This window comes from Stigmatopora argus, chromosome 3 (assembly GCF_051989625.1).
Source record: "Stigmatopora argus isolate UIUO_Sarg chromosome 3, RoL_Sarg_1.0, whole genome shotgun sequence".
Taxonomy (NCBI): Eukaryota; Metazoa; Chordata; class Actinopteri; order Syngnathiformes; family Syngnathidae; genus Stigmatopora; species Stigmatopora argus.
The window spans coordinates 19,956,487-19,974,433 of record NC_135389.1 but is presented as its reverse complement, the minus strand read 5'-3'; the positions used below and the strand labels follow the sequence as shown (position 1 = coordinate 19,974,433).

Genomic DNA, 17,947 nt, shown 5'->3' with positions numbered 1-17,947 from the left:
CCTCCTTCCGCCGTCTCCGTTGTCCTTCCGTCATCCGAGCGAGCGAGCCACCGTGTTTTGTCACCGCCAGCAGCGAGATGGGCTAACGCTCGGTCGGGACCCAGGGCTTTTGTCTCCGCGACGTTCCAGTCGGTGAGTCGTCCGTTTTTTTTTTTTGGCGCATTCCCGTCGCCGCCGTGACTTTCGGGCTTTTTGCGGGAGATTTTCAGGGGGAGACTTTTTCTCATTGTGGCTTGCTTTCAAGGGATTTTGTTTGCAGTAAGATGGATGCTTTTTTTGTTCGCTGTTTTTGGAATGGAACAAATTTAATGTTAAGATCAAAATTTGGGTGTACGTTTGGGTCAAAGGTTATTTTTACTTTTAATTCTGAGTAATGATTTTTTAGATGAACCCTTTCAGGGACAATTGCCACCAAAGTGGACAGCAATTCAAAAGTTGACACTTTAAGGAAAATGAGTCTCTATTGTTGGTCGTTTAAAAAATTTTTTGAATAATATCAATCATGTGAATTTATATCGGTGAGTGTGTAGGCATGAAAAGGTTGATAAATTCATTAAATGTTAATTAAAACGAATTTTAGTACATTATGCAAATGAAATGGATATTTGATCTGCTTTCAAGGCATTTACAGGTTGGTTTTGGGTCATTGCCGGGTCACTTCCTGTTTATATTGGGTCACTTCCTGTTATTTTTGGTTCGTTGCCAGGTTAGCTTGAGGGATTTCAAGTGTTTTCCTGGTTTCACTTCATTTCCATGTCACTTCTGGTCAATTGTGTGTCATTTCTGGGTGACGTCATTGTTATTTGGGTAACTTCCTGCTCAATTTGGAGTATTTCTGGGTTACTTCCTGCTGAAGATTCGTGTGAAGACCATAAATAATGATGAGTATGAGCATATTCAAGTGCACTGAAGAATGCAAGTACCACAACAGGAAGTGGCTTGAATAATGTTTACCGCAAAACGTAATTTTTTTGGGGCAGAAAGAAACTATAGAGGAAATAAGTTGATGGATTTTGTTGTTGTTGTCATTTTTTACAGAGTGGTCAAAATGCACCAAGGCGACTTTGAGCCGCACGTGGGCCACAAGATGGCTTTTATTGTGAAATCACAGTTGAGAACATCCCGCTGGAGGCTTTTCACGGCGGACGTTTGTTGACGTTTTGGTTGGGCCGCTTCCGCTCGACGTTGGTTATCGTTCCTGTTGGGCCTGTTGCTGAGTAAACAAACGCTGCCGTTGGTGGTACACGTCATTTAACGGACGCCAAACACACGCCTCGCGTGCTTTACGCAATAAAAGACAGGCAGGCCAATGGATTCACCAAAATGAGGTTGGATTGATCAAGTCATTGACAACTAGTGGATTAGCAAATTAAGAGACTATTTGGAGTTGATATTTCAAAATCTTAAAAATAACAATAACGGAAACATCACTTACTCAATAAATAACTTTATTTAAAAAAAAACTTAAAAGGAAGAAATAGTCAATGTTTGCTTTTCATGTAATTTAATTAAAAAAAAAAAGCAAAAATCTATTAAATTTTCCGTAATTTTTATTTGGAAAAAAACATTCAAAAATAGCTTTTTTTTGTTCATTAATTACAAATAAATGCTTAAATAAAATACCAAAAAATAATTTAAAAATAAATAAATTCCAGCCTAATTTAACCATAAAATCCATGATTTGTTTGCGAAAACATGGAATAAGAAAGCGTGCCTTTCTCCGTCTCCGGACGAGACGCTCGCCGTCACCCTCGGGACTTTTAACAGCCGCTGCTGTATTGTCGGCGTCAAACAGGCGGCCGCCACCGGCCGGCCGAGCGTCCGCGAGTCCGCACACATGCGCCATCTGAGCGTCCGTGCGCCAGCTGCTCTGCATGGGTTACCCAGTCAACCTCCAATCACTTTAATGGTCCTCCTTCTTCTCATGTTGACACACGAGAGCAGGTCTGCGGCACCCTTTTTTTTCCATGCCAACATTTCAATCACCTTGTAGATCACAAGTGTCAAAATGGCGGCCCGGGGGCCAAATCTGGCCCGCCGCATCATTTTGTGCGGCCCGAGAAAGTCAATCATGAGTGCCGACTTTCTGTTTTAGGATCAAATTAAAATGAAGCGTATATATTTATATTAAATTTGCTGATTTTCCCCCCTTTAAATCAATAATTGTCATTTTTTAATCATTTTTTTCTGTGTTTTTAGTTCAAAAATCATTTTGTAAAATCTAAAAGTATATAAAAAAAGCTAAAATAAACATTGTTTTAGATCTATAACAAACTGAATATTCAGGCCATTTAATCCAGTTCATTTAATCCATATATATATATAAAAAAATGTAAATATATCTAAAATGGTCCGGCCCACATGAAATCGAGTTGACGTTAAAGCGGCCCGCGAACCAACCCGAGTCTGACACCCTTGTTGTAGATTTACAATATTTCAAAGTCATTTTCATCAAAGTTTTATCAACAAGAAACAAAAAAAAGTATTTCAGTATATTCATTTTTACGCGGTGACCCGTTGGAGCAGTGGTTAGCTCGTCAGGCTTGCATTTCTTGGCTCGAGGGTTCGATGCCAGGTCGGTTCTCATTGCGTGGAGTTTGTATCTTGGGCTTGTGTGGGTTTTTTCTGTGTATTATGGTTTCCTCACACATTCCAAAAACATGCATGCTAGGCTAATTGTATGCTAAATTGCCCCCTAGCTATGATTGGTTGTCCTTTGTCTCCTTGTGCCCTGCGATTGGCTGAATCACGGTGTCCCCCGCCTGGACCCTGAAGTCATATGGGTTACAGAAATTTGTTACAATCTGAAATAAAAACCCCAACGTATACTGGATGCAATGACACATTTTTTACGCTAGGGGGCAGCCCTCCGAAAAAGATGACGGTCCATGCCGCTAATTTGACGCGGACTCGAAGGATAACAGTCTTGACAACTGACAAAATCATTTTCGGAAAGATCTGGCGCGCCCCTAAATGGATGGCGCCCTAGGCACTCTCCCACATCGCCCGTAACAAAAGCCGCCCCCGATTGGACGCCAGTTCTCCCAGTTGGAATTTGTGACCATAACCGGAACCCGTGCATCCGCGACGACTCAGTGGCTCGGCGTCCTAATTATCTGCCTGTGCTGGAGGTGTTGCTTCTTACACTGGCTGCTTTTTCTGCTCCATTTATCCCAGCGGCACAAATGCGCGCTGGCTGTTTGCTCCCCCCGGGGGGGGGGGGCACGCATGTATTCACCCTGCGTAAAGTCCACCGAGTCAGCTGATTGGCCCGTGGAAAGGAAGATCACCTTTCCCCCCGCACGTTTTTTTTGGCTTTTCTTCGGACATTTATGTGCACTTACGGGCCCGTTTGGAGAGCACCGCGTTGTTTATGGATGGCCGTAAAGTGTTAACTGCCGCCACGCGTGCAATTGCTAGTAAAGGGGCTCGGCGGCCTCCGCCCTCCGCCGACGGCGCTCGGACCGCCATTACGGGCTACTTTAAGATGCCGGGAAATATTTGGCTACTTTTCCTCGTTCTCGACGTGTGCGGGGAGAAGTTGCGGGTGTCCGTTGGGTTTGTGTTGGAGGAGGCGGAGTGTTTATTTAGAGAAAATATAGTTCTTTTATTGATTGATAGGGGGTCTAAGATTGAGCCCTGTGGAACAATTCAAGGTGTTTTTATGTGTAACATTTCAATTGTTCCACTAGGGCTTCATTTTACCTGCTGTTTATTTTTCAATTTTTTTACTGTATTTTTCTAATTTAGCTTTTCTCGGCATCGATCATTAACAAAAATGTTGTTGACTAATATATATATATATATATATATATATATATATATATATACATACATACATATATATACATACATATACATATATACATACATATACATATATATATATATATATAAATGTGTGTATATATATATACTTAAAAAGTCAACTATTATTTTAGTTTAAGACAAAAAACAAATATACTATATATATATTTATGTATATATATATATACTTAAAAAAACAATTATTTTAGTTTAAGACAAAAAACAAATATACTATATATATATATATATATATATTAAAATGTATATATATACTTAAAAAGTCAACAATTATTTTAGTTCAAGACAAAAAACAAATATACTAGATATATATAGTATATTTGTTTTTTGTCTTAAACTAAAAGAATTGTTGACTTTTTAAATCAGTTTCATTTAAAATGACATATACATTATTCCACAGCTAACACACACAAAGATAGTTTAGTTAAGACCAGTTGTAAAATACGTTATGAAGGTCAATATACAGTACATTCATTACATTTAATTGCAGTGTATGGGAATAATAATGGTGTGGGAAGTTTTTTTTAAATTGAAATATTACGTATGTGCTATAGTGTATATTTATGGCTTCTACTTTGCAGAAATTCACTTAATACGGGTAGTTATGGGACGGATTAAGCGCGGAAATCCAGGGAATATTGTATAAGAGACAAGGTTAATGGATTTCAAACCTGGCACGTACACACGCACGTCGCCACTGCGCTGATGCCTCTGGAGTGGCAACCTCCTCCTCCTCCTCCTCCTCCTCCTCCTCCTCCTCCTCCTCCTTCGCCTCCTCCTCCTCTTCCTCCCCCCTACTCACCTCTCCTTGCACACACGCAGGCTGCTCTTAATAAGGCCGATGCGGGTTATGCACCCCCTTTTTTTCTGTCGGGCGAGCGTCCTTTTGGAAGAGGGAGGACTGACACAACATGTTCAACTCCACGACACCATGCTGAGCTCTGCTATTGTTCTCTTGGCTACCACGTATGGACTGTAATTGTTTGCGTACCAGCGCGGACGTCCAATCCGCTTCAAATGGGCGGAGCTAGCCACGAGCGACCGTGTTTGGGGACGCAACAGATGATTAGGATAGCTGACCGAGTTGACGAATGGGCTCGGGTGGAGATGACATTATTTTATTTTATTTTATTTGGCCCCGGTTTGAATGACATAGGGCACATGTGTCAAAGTGGCGGCCTGGGGGCCAAATCTGGCCCATCGCATCATTTTGTGTGGCCCGGGAAAGTAAATCATGAGTGCCGACTTTCTGTTTTAGGATCAAATTAAAATGAAGAGTAGAGATGTATATTCCATTTCCTGATTTTCCCCTTTTTAAATCAATCATTGTAATTTTTTAATCCATTTTTTCTGTGTTTTTAGTTTTAAAAAATCATTTTGTAAAATCTAAAAATATATTAAAAAAGCTAAAATAAACATTGTTTCAGATCTATAAAAAATTGAATATTCAGGGCTTTTAATCCAGTTCTTTTAATCCATTTATCAAAAAAATCAAAATATTCTATCTAAAATGGTCCGGCCCACATGAAATGGAGTTGACGTTAAAGCGGCCCGTGAACCAACCCGAGTCTGACACCCCTGACATAGGGGATCCGCCGTCAAAAGTTTTGAAACACTCCATCATTCCGTCCAATGAGGACGCGACGACGTGCTGGGAAAAAAAGTTGGACTTTAAATAGGATGTGGCTATAATCATTTTGACAAATACCTTGATTCAGGGCAAATATGAGCAGTCTACTTTTAATTTCATAATTGATGAATAAATGCATTTGATCTAGGAGGGCTACCGGCTGCCATGATAAACACGGAATGGTCGCCAGCCATTCACAGACGGCTGTCAATTATTGACAGAATGTCCCTTTAAAACAAAAAACTAACTTGTGGGGAGCTTGACTTTTTGTGTTTTTATTTCCCCCCCGAAATGGTGGCTGACCTCCTTGTCAAAGGTCAGAGGGAAGGGGTTAAAGGTCACCGGCAGGAGCCGACAACTGCCTCTCCTCCTTCTCGTCTCGGTCCCAAAACACGAGCGAAAAAGAGAGAGAGAGAGGTAGAGAGTGAGAGAGAGAGAGAGACAGTGATGGATGGATGGTGCTTTTAAACACACTTGGGAGAAACGAAGAAGGAGGAGAAAAAAGGAAGGAAGAAATGGAAGGGAAGAAGGTAGTGGTGAGGGAGACATGAGAGGGAGGGATGGAGGAAGGAATGACAAGAGAGAGAGAGAGAGAGAGAGAGAGAGGGGAGGTAGGAACGAGGGATGAACGAAGGGTATAAAGATGGACAGATGGAGGGAAAGAATAATGAACCAGAAAGGATATTTCCTTCCATCCTTTCTTGTTTTTTTTCTCCTTCCAGAAAGAAAGAGGCTGAAGAAAGAAAAGGAAGAAAGGGCAGCCAAAGTGGGAGGAGGGATGAAAAAAGAAAAGGGGGGAGAGAAAAAGGAAGACAAAGGGGAAGGAGGGGGGAGGAGGAGAAAGGATGGGATAGTTGGAAAAAGGAAAGAAGGAAGGATGACAGGCGCACTTTTGGAAAGAGAGAGGTGGAAAGATGGATTGAGTGACACTCGACAACGAGGAAGAAGGGGAGGAAAAGGGGGAGGAAAAGAGGGATGCTAGGGGAGGAGGAGATTTAAAAAAAAAAAGATCACGTGACCACATGGCAGCTGCAAGGCTGAGTGAGAGAGAGAAAGAGAGAGAGAGAGAGTGCATAAACGACGACGAGCGCAAGAGTGAGCAGGAGGGTGAGTCTTTGCGTCTTTCAATTATGCACACATGCACGTTACTATCAAATGTGTGCGTGTTTGTGTGCGTTTGTGTGTGTGTGTGTGTGTGTGTGTGTGTGTGTGTGTGTGGGCTATCAAGGGAATCCACCAGCGCGATTGTGGCCAAAGAGAAAGAAGCCAAAAAAGCAAGCGGCGTGCCGTCTTCTTGGCTTTTGTCCAACGAGCATCGAGAAAAGAGCTCCTTTTAACTATGGGCCGCCTTTGACGGCGACGGACGTCCCATCCGTTTTGATCGGGAGGGGCGGAATGAATGGACCTCCGCTCAAAATGGATTGGACGTCGAGGGGATGAGGGAGTCGGAGTCCAAATGCTACCAATGGGGATTCGTGTCAGATGACTTTTAGGCTTTTATTTTACTTTCAAATGTCCTGTTTTGTCTTGATTGAATGAACATTTTTAAGTACTGTAGTACTTCCATTGTGGTTTTTATTCGGAGAAAGACGCTGGACTGAAAAAAAGGGTTCTAGGGGAAATGAATAGTGATGCAAAAGTATGCTACCTAATAGAAGTAGCATTGCTTAACTGTTTTTTTATCTACAATACTATAACATTATGGGCCAATATCAGTAGACTTTTGCAAAAAATAGCGTTACGTTGCCGTGTGCATTAATACAATGAAGCGATATTAAATGCATTTTTCAAAATGAGACTTTATCACATCACTCAATAATTTAAACAAGAGCAAATCGTCCTTTTTGTTGCTTGTTACTGAGCACAAAAATTTCATTAACAGACTATTTTTGCGAATCAAAATGTTCAATCTGCTTAGCTAATGCTAATAATTCATGTAAAAAGCCATAGATAGGCTAAATGAAATTAGCATAGCAGATAATAATAATAAGAATCAATTTATTAATATTACATCATCTAAAAATGGATATTTTCATGTTTTGGTGGACAGAAAAGACAAAAACGGACAAAAATAAAATGATTGACATGAAACGAAAAAAAAAAAAAAATTACAATATCCTTATATCTTTTGATAATTTGAATCATAAAATCTCCCTAAAAAAAATCGACCAGAATATATATATGAAACAAATCAAAGCGACATAAACCCATTTGTAAAACCACATAAAAAATATGAATACCGGCGAAATAGCTTACTGAGCTAGCAACCTGTTTGCTATTTTAAAAAGATGTATTTTTTTTTTAACAGCCGCCGCTTTGACAAAACTAAACGGCGTTTTTACGAGTGTTTATTCCTCGCGTGCGCTCGTAATGAGGTCATGGCGGTACCCGGCGAGCGTGGGGGGCGGGGGGCGGGGTTAGTGGAGTGGTGGGGGCCCCCCTGGCTAATTCCAGCTGTAATTAACATTAGTGGGTCAGCGAGCGGGTTAAAGGAGGGGCTTGGGGGGGGGGGGGGGGACAAAGGTTGCGCCGACCTGTCTTCCTCCGCTGAGTGGGTGCCTGCTTGCTAATCAATAGTTTCTGGGTTCAAGATCCGCCTAATTGGCTGGAGGGAAATTTGTTTTGGGTCTTCGCGTGCCATGATGTTGCATTAACGGATAGAAAAGTGCTTTTTCTCGCTAAACATGGCAACCTTGATTTAGCGCTTTTGATAGTATTGCCTGAAAATGGCAGAGTTTGACAGGTTTGTCTTTTTAACCTTGGCTGAGGGTTGCTTTAATCCATTGGTGCCACTAGATGTCCAATTTGTTTGGACTGGGAAGGAGGGGGCGGGTTAATGGTTGCTCATTGGGGACATTTTGAGTTTAGTGTTGAGGAATAATGTATCGACGCCTGAATTTGCATTGAGAAAACACCAAAAATTGAGAAGATACATCCCGGTTGGGATAGGCTCTAGCACCCCCGCAAACCTTGTGAGGACAAGCGGTTCAGAAAATGAATGGATCATCCAAAAAATGAAGCACTGGAGGAAAACCTTCAAATTTTCATCGTATCTCGAGCATGTCGTACCACGAGCTGATCGTAGGTCGAGGTACCACTATACTCCTAAACACATGCAAAAAGAAAAGGAAATACGTATAGAAAATGAATAAAGCAAAGAAATACTCATCCATTTCCAAAACAAAAAAAGGGAATTAATTTGTAATTATTCAAATTCTTTTCTTCTACATTCATTCGTTTTATGAATCTCATAGAAACGTTCCTATTTCAATTCAATGGAATTTTAAAATCTTTTCTTAAATTGTTTTTTTGCCCGAGACATAGTATGTAAATGGCGGAGTTTAACGAGTCTATACATACCATGTCCATCCCCTTTTGTGTTTGTCAGGCATGAGCCATGAGTCCACCAAGTCGGCGTCATTAGGAATGGTCTCCACGGCCACCGTCAGCCCCCTCAGCCCTCTGACCAATGGGAGCGCGCTCGCCGGCCAGTCTGCCAACTCCGGATTCGCCGCCGCCCTGCGCAAACTGGCCAAACAGGCCGAGGACCCCCGAGGTAAATTTACCACTGACGTCCAATCCCAGCGAGAGGCCAATTCACCAATTAAATGTTTTCTTTTTGCGACCACTATTACGTGGCATGTTCCAGGTTTGGCCCTCAGCGCCGAGTCGTCGCCCGTGTCTTCGCCCGTCACCAGCCGCGGCTCGCCGGTCGGCACCCCGAAGCGGGCGTCGCTAGGGCCCGTCCCGGCCCCCGCCCAGACCCGGGGCCACGCCCCCGTCCCCGCCGCCCCTCCCGTGGTGGCCATCGCGCCCTCCAAGAACAGTAACGGCTCGTGGCGGGTCGACGGACGACAGGTAAGTCGACCCAAAGTAATTTATCGACCGGTCCAAAGGAATGGTCGCTGAAAAAACGTGTAAAAACTTTAAGAAATAAATGTATTGAATAATATCGAAGAGAAAACACCTTACAATCAATTAAAATAAGAAAAAAAAACAATATTAAAATACCAATTTAAAACATGACCAAGTAAATGAAATGAACTTATCAGTAAAATGATAATATCATTTTAATGTAGAAATGTTTTAAAAAGTATGAGAAAAAAAACGAAAACATGTTAAATGATATCTAATGGAATAACACAATTGAAAAAGTAAATATTTAAAATCTAAATGTTAAAGTATTCATTTATATAATTAAACATGTCCAATAAATGATTACAAAAAAAATTAATGAATGAATAAAATGATGACAGTATAAACAATTAAAAAATATAATTAAATGAAATAAAATAACTCAAGTAAAAAATATTCTAATAAATACACATAAAATAAATAGTTCCCCCAAACAATTTTAATTGATTAGAATTCATACATTAATTCATTGTAATTTAATCTATTACATGTACAGAAAATGACCACGTGAGAACAATGTATGTATTAAAATATACCAGCATTCAAAACGGTACTATTTTATATTTACTTTTCTAAATGAACTTGAACTGAATGATAATGTTGGCTAGACGTCCAATCCCTTTTGAGTGGGAGGTTTGGCAGAGGAGACAAATTAGAATAATAACTATTTATTTCTATATTTATTCATGTATTTATTTATTAACTTACTTATTACCTATCTATCTATGCCTAAAATGCCTTTTTCTGTGTCTGTATTCTCACCCTCTTGCTACTGTGACAATGAAATTTCCCGAATACGGGTTGAATCAAGTTATCCAATCCCATTCATTGCCGTCGATGGCCGCCATTGAGCGCAAAATGACCCGCCGCCCGTCCGCCAGGCACCGAGACATGAAGAAGGCCTTGTGTGTATCTCAAGATGTTTACTTGTGGACGAGCCCCCCCCCCGAGACAATACAAAAAGGCCAAACCCCCCCTACGGATCAGAGCCGCCTTTCTCCGCCTTCACAAAGTCCCCTCAGTGGCTGAGGGGCGCTGAGGGAGGGGGTGGTCTTCTATTCAACCTGCCGGGCATAACAGGAGGGAGGCGGCGAGTAGAATAGAAAGGAAGAAGGAAGAGACTAAAGGCCAACTCTCCTTCCAATGTTGCCGGCCGGAGATTGGTCGCCGCCGACTTTGCATTTGGAGGGCGTCGGCAAAGGAAATAAAACCGGCCTCATTTGGTTGTCTTTTGCATCGGGCGCCGCATTCAAATCCGTGAAAAGGACATTCAAAGTCGGCGCCGTCGAGGATTTGTTTAGCCGCCTTCGCCGTTTTGGCGAAGAAACGTCCCGGCTGCGGAACGTTTAACGCTGGGTTTTTGCGTCCCGCCCCCTTTAGGTAGAGCAGAGCGTCCCGAGGCTCGGAGGACGCCCGCCGCAGGACAAGAGAACGCCGGCCGTGCCTCCGCTGCCTCACCCGTTTGGACTCGCCCCGAGTCCGCTCATGCAAGACCCCAGAATGCAGAACCTCAGGTGAGGATGACCACTATTTATTTTAGATTAGAACGTTATTTCATCCCGTATTTGGGAAATTTCTTGGTGGCAGTAGCAAGACAGACACAGAAGACATTGTAGACCTAGTTAAAAAAAACTGGAGCCACACACACCTTCTGCAGTAGTTTGGAGGTTATTTTTTGGTATTATTATTTCTACGCGGTGGTGTCTTTCAGGCAAAACAATTCATTTCCACCTGGAATCGGAACACCTTTACTTCTTACTAGAGTACTATTTATACTTAATACTATTTCTATTTATACAAGGGCGCCTGATTTGTTCCATAATCATATGTGCATGCTACATTTTGCAGTAAAAGGCAGCACATTTTTCCCTCTGGGATCAAATGATGATTTCTAAATCAGACTGCCATTACTATTTACTATAGTACTATTAGAATAGTTTTATTTATATACAGGAGCATCTTTCAAGCAGCACAAGAACACTTGATTTATTCAATAATCATACCAACACCACATTTTTCACACACTTTTACTGTGAGACATTTACATACATTATACTACAGTAGTACCGTAAAAACCCCTGCGCTTTATACTTTTACCTACATTACTACTTACTGTAGTATGATTTAAATACAGTAGCATTTTTCAAGTAACACAAGGATGCTTGCTTACTTCAATAATTAATAAGTATGCACAATGACACCGTAAATTTCGCTCTATAAGCCACCACATTTTTCCTCACAATTCAACCCCTGTGACTTATAGAATTATACTTTTTTATGATTTCTTCCATCACCCCATTGGGATCAAATATTTATTTCAGAATGTAAATGTTTATTATAGTACAATTTAAATACAGTAGCCTTTTTCAAGCATCACCAGGACGCTTGATTTATTAAATAATCATATATACATACATACAGTAGCACCGTAAATTTTGCATTATGAGGCCACCACATTTTTCGCACACTACACACAAAAACAGAAATAAAAACTGAATAATTGCTACCAAAACCGAGCCGTAAAAAGGGATGGCACATCTAGGCACATCAATGGCAGTCATACGTGATGACTTTGAAAAAAAAAAATTACAATTAATTTAAAATGTAATAATAATAAATGAAATGGATGAAAATGAGTGTGTGTGTGTGTGTTGTGCAGTTTACCTGGACAGATGCTCCCGTCGGGCAGCATCCCCGAGGATTACCTACGAGCGCTGCGTCCCTTCGCCACCCCGGACGACCTCCGGCTGACCTCGGCGCCTCTGGGCCTGGACCCCTCGGTCGCCGCCGCCTACTACCATCCCGCCTTCTTGCACCACCCGCTCTCTTTACCCAGGTATAGTTTTATGCGGTCCGATCCGGTTCCGACTGCCTTTGTAGCTCATTCGTACTGTACATTAAGAATCAAATGCCTTTATTTTTTTCCACATGGGTGCTTAAAACGAGAATTTTATCCCGTCTCGTCCTCAGAATGGAGGAATCCTTGTGTCTGTCAGCGCTGCGCTCGCAGTTTTACTCCCTGCCAGGCGGGGGCGCTGCCGCCTTCCCCCCTTTGCACCCCTCCGGCCTTCACTTGCACCTGCCCGGCGCGCATTACCCCGGAGAGCTCAACCACGGCGCGCTGGCCGAGAGGCAAGGCTTTTTAAAATTTATTTATTTTCATTTTTATTGATCACTTATTATTTACAAAGAGAATGCTATTTTTTTTAATTATTATTATACACATGGTGCGACCCGGCGGCTTGAGTGGTTCGGCCTCACTGCTCTGGGGTCCTGGGTTCAAATCCAGGTCAGTCCACCTGTGTGGATTTTGCATGTTCTCCCCGAGCCTGCATGGGTTTTCTCCGGGTACTCCGCTTTCCTCCCACATACCAAAAACATGGATGGCATGCTGATTGGAAACTCTAAATATGAGTGTGAGAGTGAATGGTTGTGCGTCTACACGTGCCCTGCGATTGGCTGGCCACCGAATCAGGGCTCGGAGTCAGCTGGGATAGGCTCCAGCACCCCCGCGAGCCTAGTAAGGATAAAGCGGTTCATAAAATGAATGAATGAATATTTAAAATAATACAATTGCCACTGATTCAGGGCTAGGAGTCAGCTGGGATTGGCTCCAGCACCCTCCGCGAGCCTAGTAAGGATAAAGCGATTCAGAAAATGAATGAATGAATATTTAAAATGATACAATTGAACCCCCCCCCCCTAAAATGGTTCATCCGATTCTTTACTTGTGGACATTTTCCAATAAATAAATGAGCCAATTATCTCCACGTGGAAATGAATAGCCCAAAAAATACAAAATAAAATAAAAGACGTGGAGGGCTCTTTCTCGCCAAGTGCTTGCTTCTAAGGCTTCCTTCCTTTTTGACAAAACAACGGTGCAGCTGGCTACTCCGGGGAATTCTTTACACACAACGCTGTTTGTCATCTTCTTCCGTAATGGCTCCTGCGCCCCTTCAAAGCCCCTCCCCCTCTTAACGTGCGCCGTTAGGTGCGAACGTGCGCTTTTTTTTCTCTCCCCCCGCCGTTTCCCATTAAGCGTTCATCTGTTCTCGCTCAGTCACGCTGCGTACGGACGATTTCCCCGGCGTGCGACGGAGGGAGCGGGCGCGCCGTAACGGCCCGGCGCCGCATCCCTCGCCCTCGCCGGTGCGGAGCTCCCCCCACCCGCCCCCCTCACGCTTGTCAACCTCCCCCGCAGGCTGCAGATGGAGAACGAGTTTCGCCAGCGAGAGAGAGAGGAGGAGATGGACAGACAGAAGGAGAGGCTGAGGGAACGGCAGCGGCAGATGGTCAGGGCCGCCGAGGGCCGAGCGTACCTGGCCGAGGGGCCGCCCGGGAGGCCGGAGGACGAGCGACTCGGTATACGCTACTCGTCAAATGTATTTATAGAGCATGTGTGGAACATGACGAGAAAAAAACAATCATCCGTTCATCATTCTGCGCACTGATTGGCCGCCATTGACTGCGCTAGTCAAAATGGATTGGACGTCCGTTGACGGCGCTAGACGTCCGAACCGCTTTTGACAAAGGTTCATTCGTTTCTTCCAGTCAAAATGGATTGGACGTCTCACGCCGTCAATGGAAACAACCTGTCTTCTCAGTTTAAGTAAAATTGGCATTGGCAGGCAATGAGTTAAATTCTATGGGAGAAAAAAATCAACTCCAGAGTGCTGTTCGAGGGCCTTACCTGAGTATATAGCTGATTTAATTCATCATTAGTTTATTTTTATGTATATAAGAAAAATGAAAAATAGCAATTGTTAATGTTTTTTTATTTATTTATCATTTTGCTGATAGTATCTATTGTTGCTGTATCCCCAGATAAAGCCAAGGAGCCCGAACCCCTAGCTTTCTCCACGCACAAGCCTCTGCCCTTGAGCCTGCACCCCTCCAGGGTCTCCGTGCCGCACCCCATGCCCAGCCTGGTGCCCTCTCACCTGGGGAAGCTGCACGCCACGACGCCCGTCCACGGAGCGAATCCGAGGGCCGGCGAGGAGGCCTGGATCAAAGACAATAGGTTAGAATGACTTATTATTATTATTCTTTCAATGATGAATATTTAATCATGAATAAGCGGGAAAAAGAGCGGCTGTATATATTTAAAATTGATCCACAGTGGAGGCCAGTTTTGCGGATAAAAAGGCAGGTTCTTTTTGTAAACAGACTGGCTCCTCCAAAGCAAGGATTCCTCGAGTCGGCCCCGCCCCTGGGCGCCCCGCCCCCTCTCATCTCCCCGAAAGCGCCGACGCCCGCCCTGTGGAACCCGGCTTCTTTGGCGGAGCGCCGAAAGCCAGCCCCGCCCACGCGCCCCCCTCCCGGCCTGACCAGGAGCGACCGCCCCCACCCGGAGGGGGCCGGGAGGCCACCGGGATCCACCGAGAGACGCTCCCCGGCGGGTGAGGAGGAGCTCCTCCGGAGGCGGCGGGCCGACGCCCCCCGGCCCAGGTTCGACGTCCCGCTGTCGGACCCCGGGGCCGGCGGGGAGCGGCGGAAGCCCCCCGCCGCCGTGTACGACGAAGTGCTGCGGCAGCATCGGAGACTCCTCAGCAAGCTGGATTTGGAGGAGAAGAGGAGACGGGAGGCCCGACAAGGAGGTGAGGGAGGGAGGGAGGGAGGGAGGCCAGATGGGTGAGGGAAGGGAGGAAAGGGAGAGAATGCCCACCGTTCCGTTCTCCCCCTCGTCCCAAGGTTATTACTACGACTTGAACGATTCGTACGACGAGAGTGACGAAGAAGAGGTGAGGGCCCACCTGAGGAGGGTGACGGAGCAACCGCCACTCAAGCTCAACACGTCCTCTGAGGTACTTTTACCTTCTGGAGCCAAAGTATGAAAAAAGTCAACGGATACATTTTTATTTGTTTATTATCTTTATTGAAATTATTTTTCATTTTGTTATTGAATGTATTTTGTTTTTCTTCTAATTTAGCTAAGGTTCTAGCTAGCTAGCAATGCTAGCTAGCTATCCATTTACAGTATTCCCTCGGATATCGCGGTTAATGTAGATCAGACATGGCGGCAATAATCGAAAAATCAAAAAATAACTACCTTTTTACATTTTTAAAAATGTTTTTATGAACTTTAAAAATAAATAAATTAATAAATAATAGCAGAACAAAATTACGAACAAGTGAATTCGTGATAAGTGAAGTCGCAATAATCGAGGGAAGACCTTAAATAGCTACCCATCTTACTAGCTATCATCTTGCTAGCTATCCATCTTGCTAGCTATCCATCTTGCTAGCTATCCATCTTGCTAGCTATCCGTCTTGCTAGCTATCCGTCTTGCTAGCCATTCATTAGCAAGCTATCCATCTTGCTAGCTATACATCTTGCTAGCTATCCATCTTGCTAGCTATCCATCTTGCTAACTATCCATCTTGCTAGCTATCCATCTAGCTAGCTGTCCATCTAGCTATCTATTTATGTAGCTAGATTTATTTCTCTCTCTCGCCATTCATTTAAAATGGCAAGACTGTCTGGGAATGCTCATGTTTCAGTGCCTTTGACAAATCTAAATGTGATTGGATCGCTGTCAGTCAAAGTGGATTGGACGTCCGGCGCCATGGCGTTCTGGTGACTTTTCTCCCTGTTTGATGTTCTCCTTCTTCTCCTCCCCCCCCGCAGAAAGTGGCGTTCCTGGGCACGTGCGGCCTGGTGACGCTAGCCCAACGCGACCAACTGCTGCAGCGCAAGCGGCGAAAGCGGAGGCGGATGATGAGGGAGCGCAGCACCTCGCCATCGCCGCCGCCGCCGGCTACCCGCGGGCAGAGGAAGTCTCCCCCGTCGCTGAGGACGCCGTACACCGCCGAGCAGATGGACGGCACCCCCGGGCTGCAGGAAAAAAAGGACTTCCTGCGGGCCTTCAAGCTCTCGCACGTCAGCGCGCGGCAACGCAAAGGTAGACCAACTTTGGGTCGGGTTCCCGTGGTTGAAGGTCTCATTCGAATGTCTGCCGCCGCCTCGCTAGACAAGGAGAAGACGGAAGACCTGCTGAAGGCCATCGAGAAGAAGACGGTGACGTTGGACACGATCCGTTACGGCGCCGTGCCACCCTGTCGAAACGGCAGCCCCACCGCCGCCGCCGCCTCCTCAAGCGGTAAAAACCACTGTTTTGTTGACCTCAAAATGATCCTAATTTCATTTTCATGACTATTTTGAGTCGATATTCTCTTGATTTTGATCTTAATCAACAAATGTTGAAAAATTAGTTTAGTAGATGAGATTAATTTGTCGTTTAGAGATTAAAAATTGTCAAATCTGTTCAAAACTCCTTATATTTATTTCTGAAATTCATTTTTAATGTTTTAGTTTAAAAAAAGACTTCACATATCTCATTTGTTAACCTATAGTTTTTTATTCAAAAAAATGAAATTGGGAAAAAATATTTAAAAACAAACCATAAAGAAACCTATAAATATTTGACAAATCAAAAACTAATTGATTATCAACTGGAAATGATTAAATTTAATTTAATAAATAATAAATTTAATATTGTTGAACTAAAAATTGTCCTAATCTGTTCAAAACTCCTTATATTTATTTCTTAAATTCGTTTTTTTTACTTAAAAAAAGACCTATCTTATTTGTTAACCTATATTTTTTTTATTTAAAAAAACGGAAAAAAACTATTTAAAAACAAACCATAAAGAAACTTATAAATCTTTGACCAATCAAAAACTAATTGATTATCAACTGGACATGATTTTAGATGAACCTTTTATGGACATTATTCAAAATACATTTCTATTTACAATATATTTTTAAATATAAAATCTAACTCAAATTTTAAAAAAGGGGAACACAGCCAATGTTCTCCTCTAAAATTTAAATTTCAAAAAAAGGGCAAAAAAGTGAACATATTGTGTACTATCTGCAATCTGTGATGAAAGATTCACTTTGTAATGAATCCAAATCAATTTAACAACCGTGCGCTTTTTTTCATGACCTTACCTTTTACTTCCGCATTGCTAACACCACAATAGCCTGAATATTTTTTGTCAGACTTATTCAACACAACATGAATGTTTTGACTCCCCCCCCCCCCCCAAAAACCCACTAAATAATAGCACGCCAACCTCGCCGTGTTGAAAACCCTCCCACTTTTTCTAATTGTCAGCAGAGTCCCGGTCCAGCCCGCCTTCCTGTCAATCCAACGGAAATCCCTCTCCGAGCCCCTCCCCTCCGTGTTTGCGCAAAGCCACTCACAACAGCGACTGTCTCCGCCCACCGCCGCCGCCACCGCCTCCACCTTTGGCGTCCCGCCGCGACAAAGCCCCCGACAAAAAGCCGCCGGGGGTCCACAACGGTCACCTGAAAAAGGAGCCCGGCGGCGTTGGCGTGCGTTCCTGGGAGAGGTTCACGCCCGAGGCCTTTGCTCAGCACTTCCACCAGGCCGTTCTGCAGTCCACGCATCACAAAGGTCAGATGATCAAATGTTATCAAATTGATGACCTCACCGTTGACTTCATTTTTTTTCCTTCTCCTCCCCTGCCTGTTTGACTGCCATTGACAACGGCAATAGACGTCCAATCCAGTTTGACTACGGGTTAGCGGGGATGGAATGATGGATTGGA

At 43.6% G+C, this 17,947-nt stretch overlaps 1 protein-coding gene across 15 annotated transcripts in view; it reads left to right on the top strand.

Moving 5' to 3' along the window:
• The window catches only part of LOC144071444 (genetic suppressor element 1-like), a 45,996-nt gene that overhangs the window by 25,767 nt on the left and 2,282 nt on the right, over positions 1-17,947 (top strand). For 12 of the 15 annotated variants that reach the window (XM_077596570.1, XM_077596577.1, XM_077596565.1 and 9 more), the window contains 12 exons: positions 8,844-9,011; positions 9,105-9,313; positions 10,751-10,884; positions 12,030-12,206; positions 12,341-12,502; positions 13,572-13,732; positions 14,195-14,390; positions 14,537-14,967; positions 15,062-15,174; positions 15,999-16,272; positions 16,342-16,470; positions 17,491-17,793. In XM_077596570.1, coding sequence (XP_077452696.1) covers positions 8,844-9,011; positions 9,105-9,313; positions 10,751-10,884; positions 12,030-12,206; positions 12,341-12,502; positions 13,572-13,732; positions 14,195-14,390; positions 14,537-14,967; positions 15,062-15,174; positions 15,999-16,272; positions 16,342-16,470; positions 17,491-17,793 — 2,457 coding nt within the window. Of the gene's footprint in view, positions 1-35; positions 133-6,539; positions 6,563-8,843; positions 9,012-9,104; positions 9,314-10,750; positions 10,885-12,029; positions 12,207-12,340; positions 12,503-13,571; positions 13,733-14,194; positions 14,391-14,536; positions 14,968-15,061; positions 15,175-15,998; positions 16,273-16,341; positions 16,471-17,490; positions 17,794-17,947 lie in introns of those variants that run through there. The other 3 variants (XM_077596580.1, XM_077596581.1, XM_077596579.1) reach the window with 3 other exon arrangements.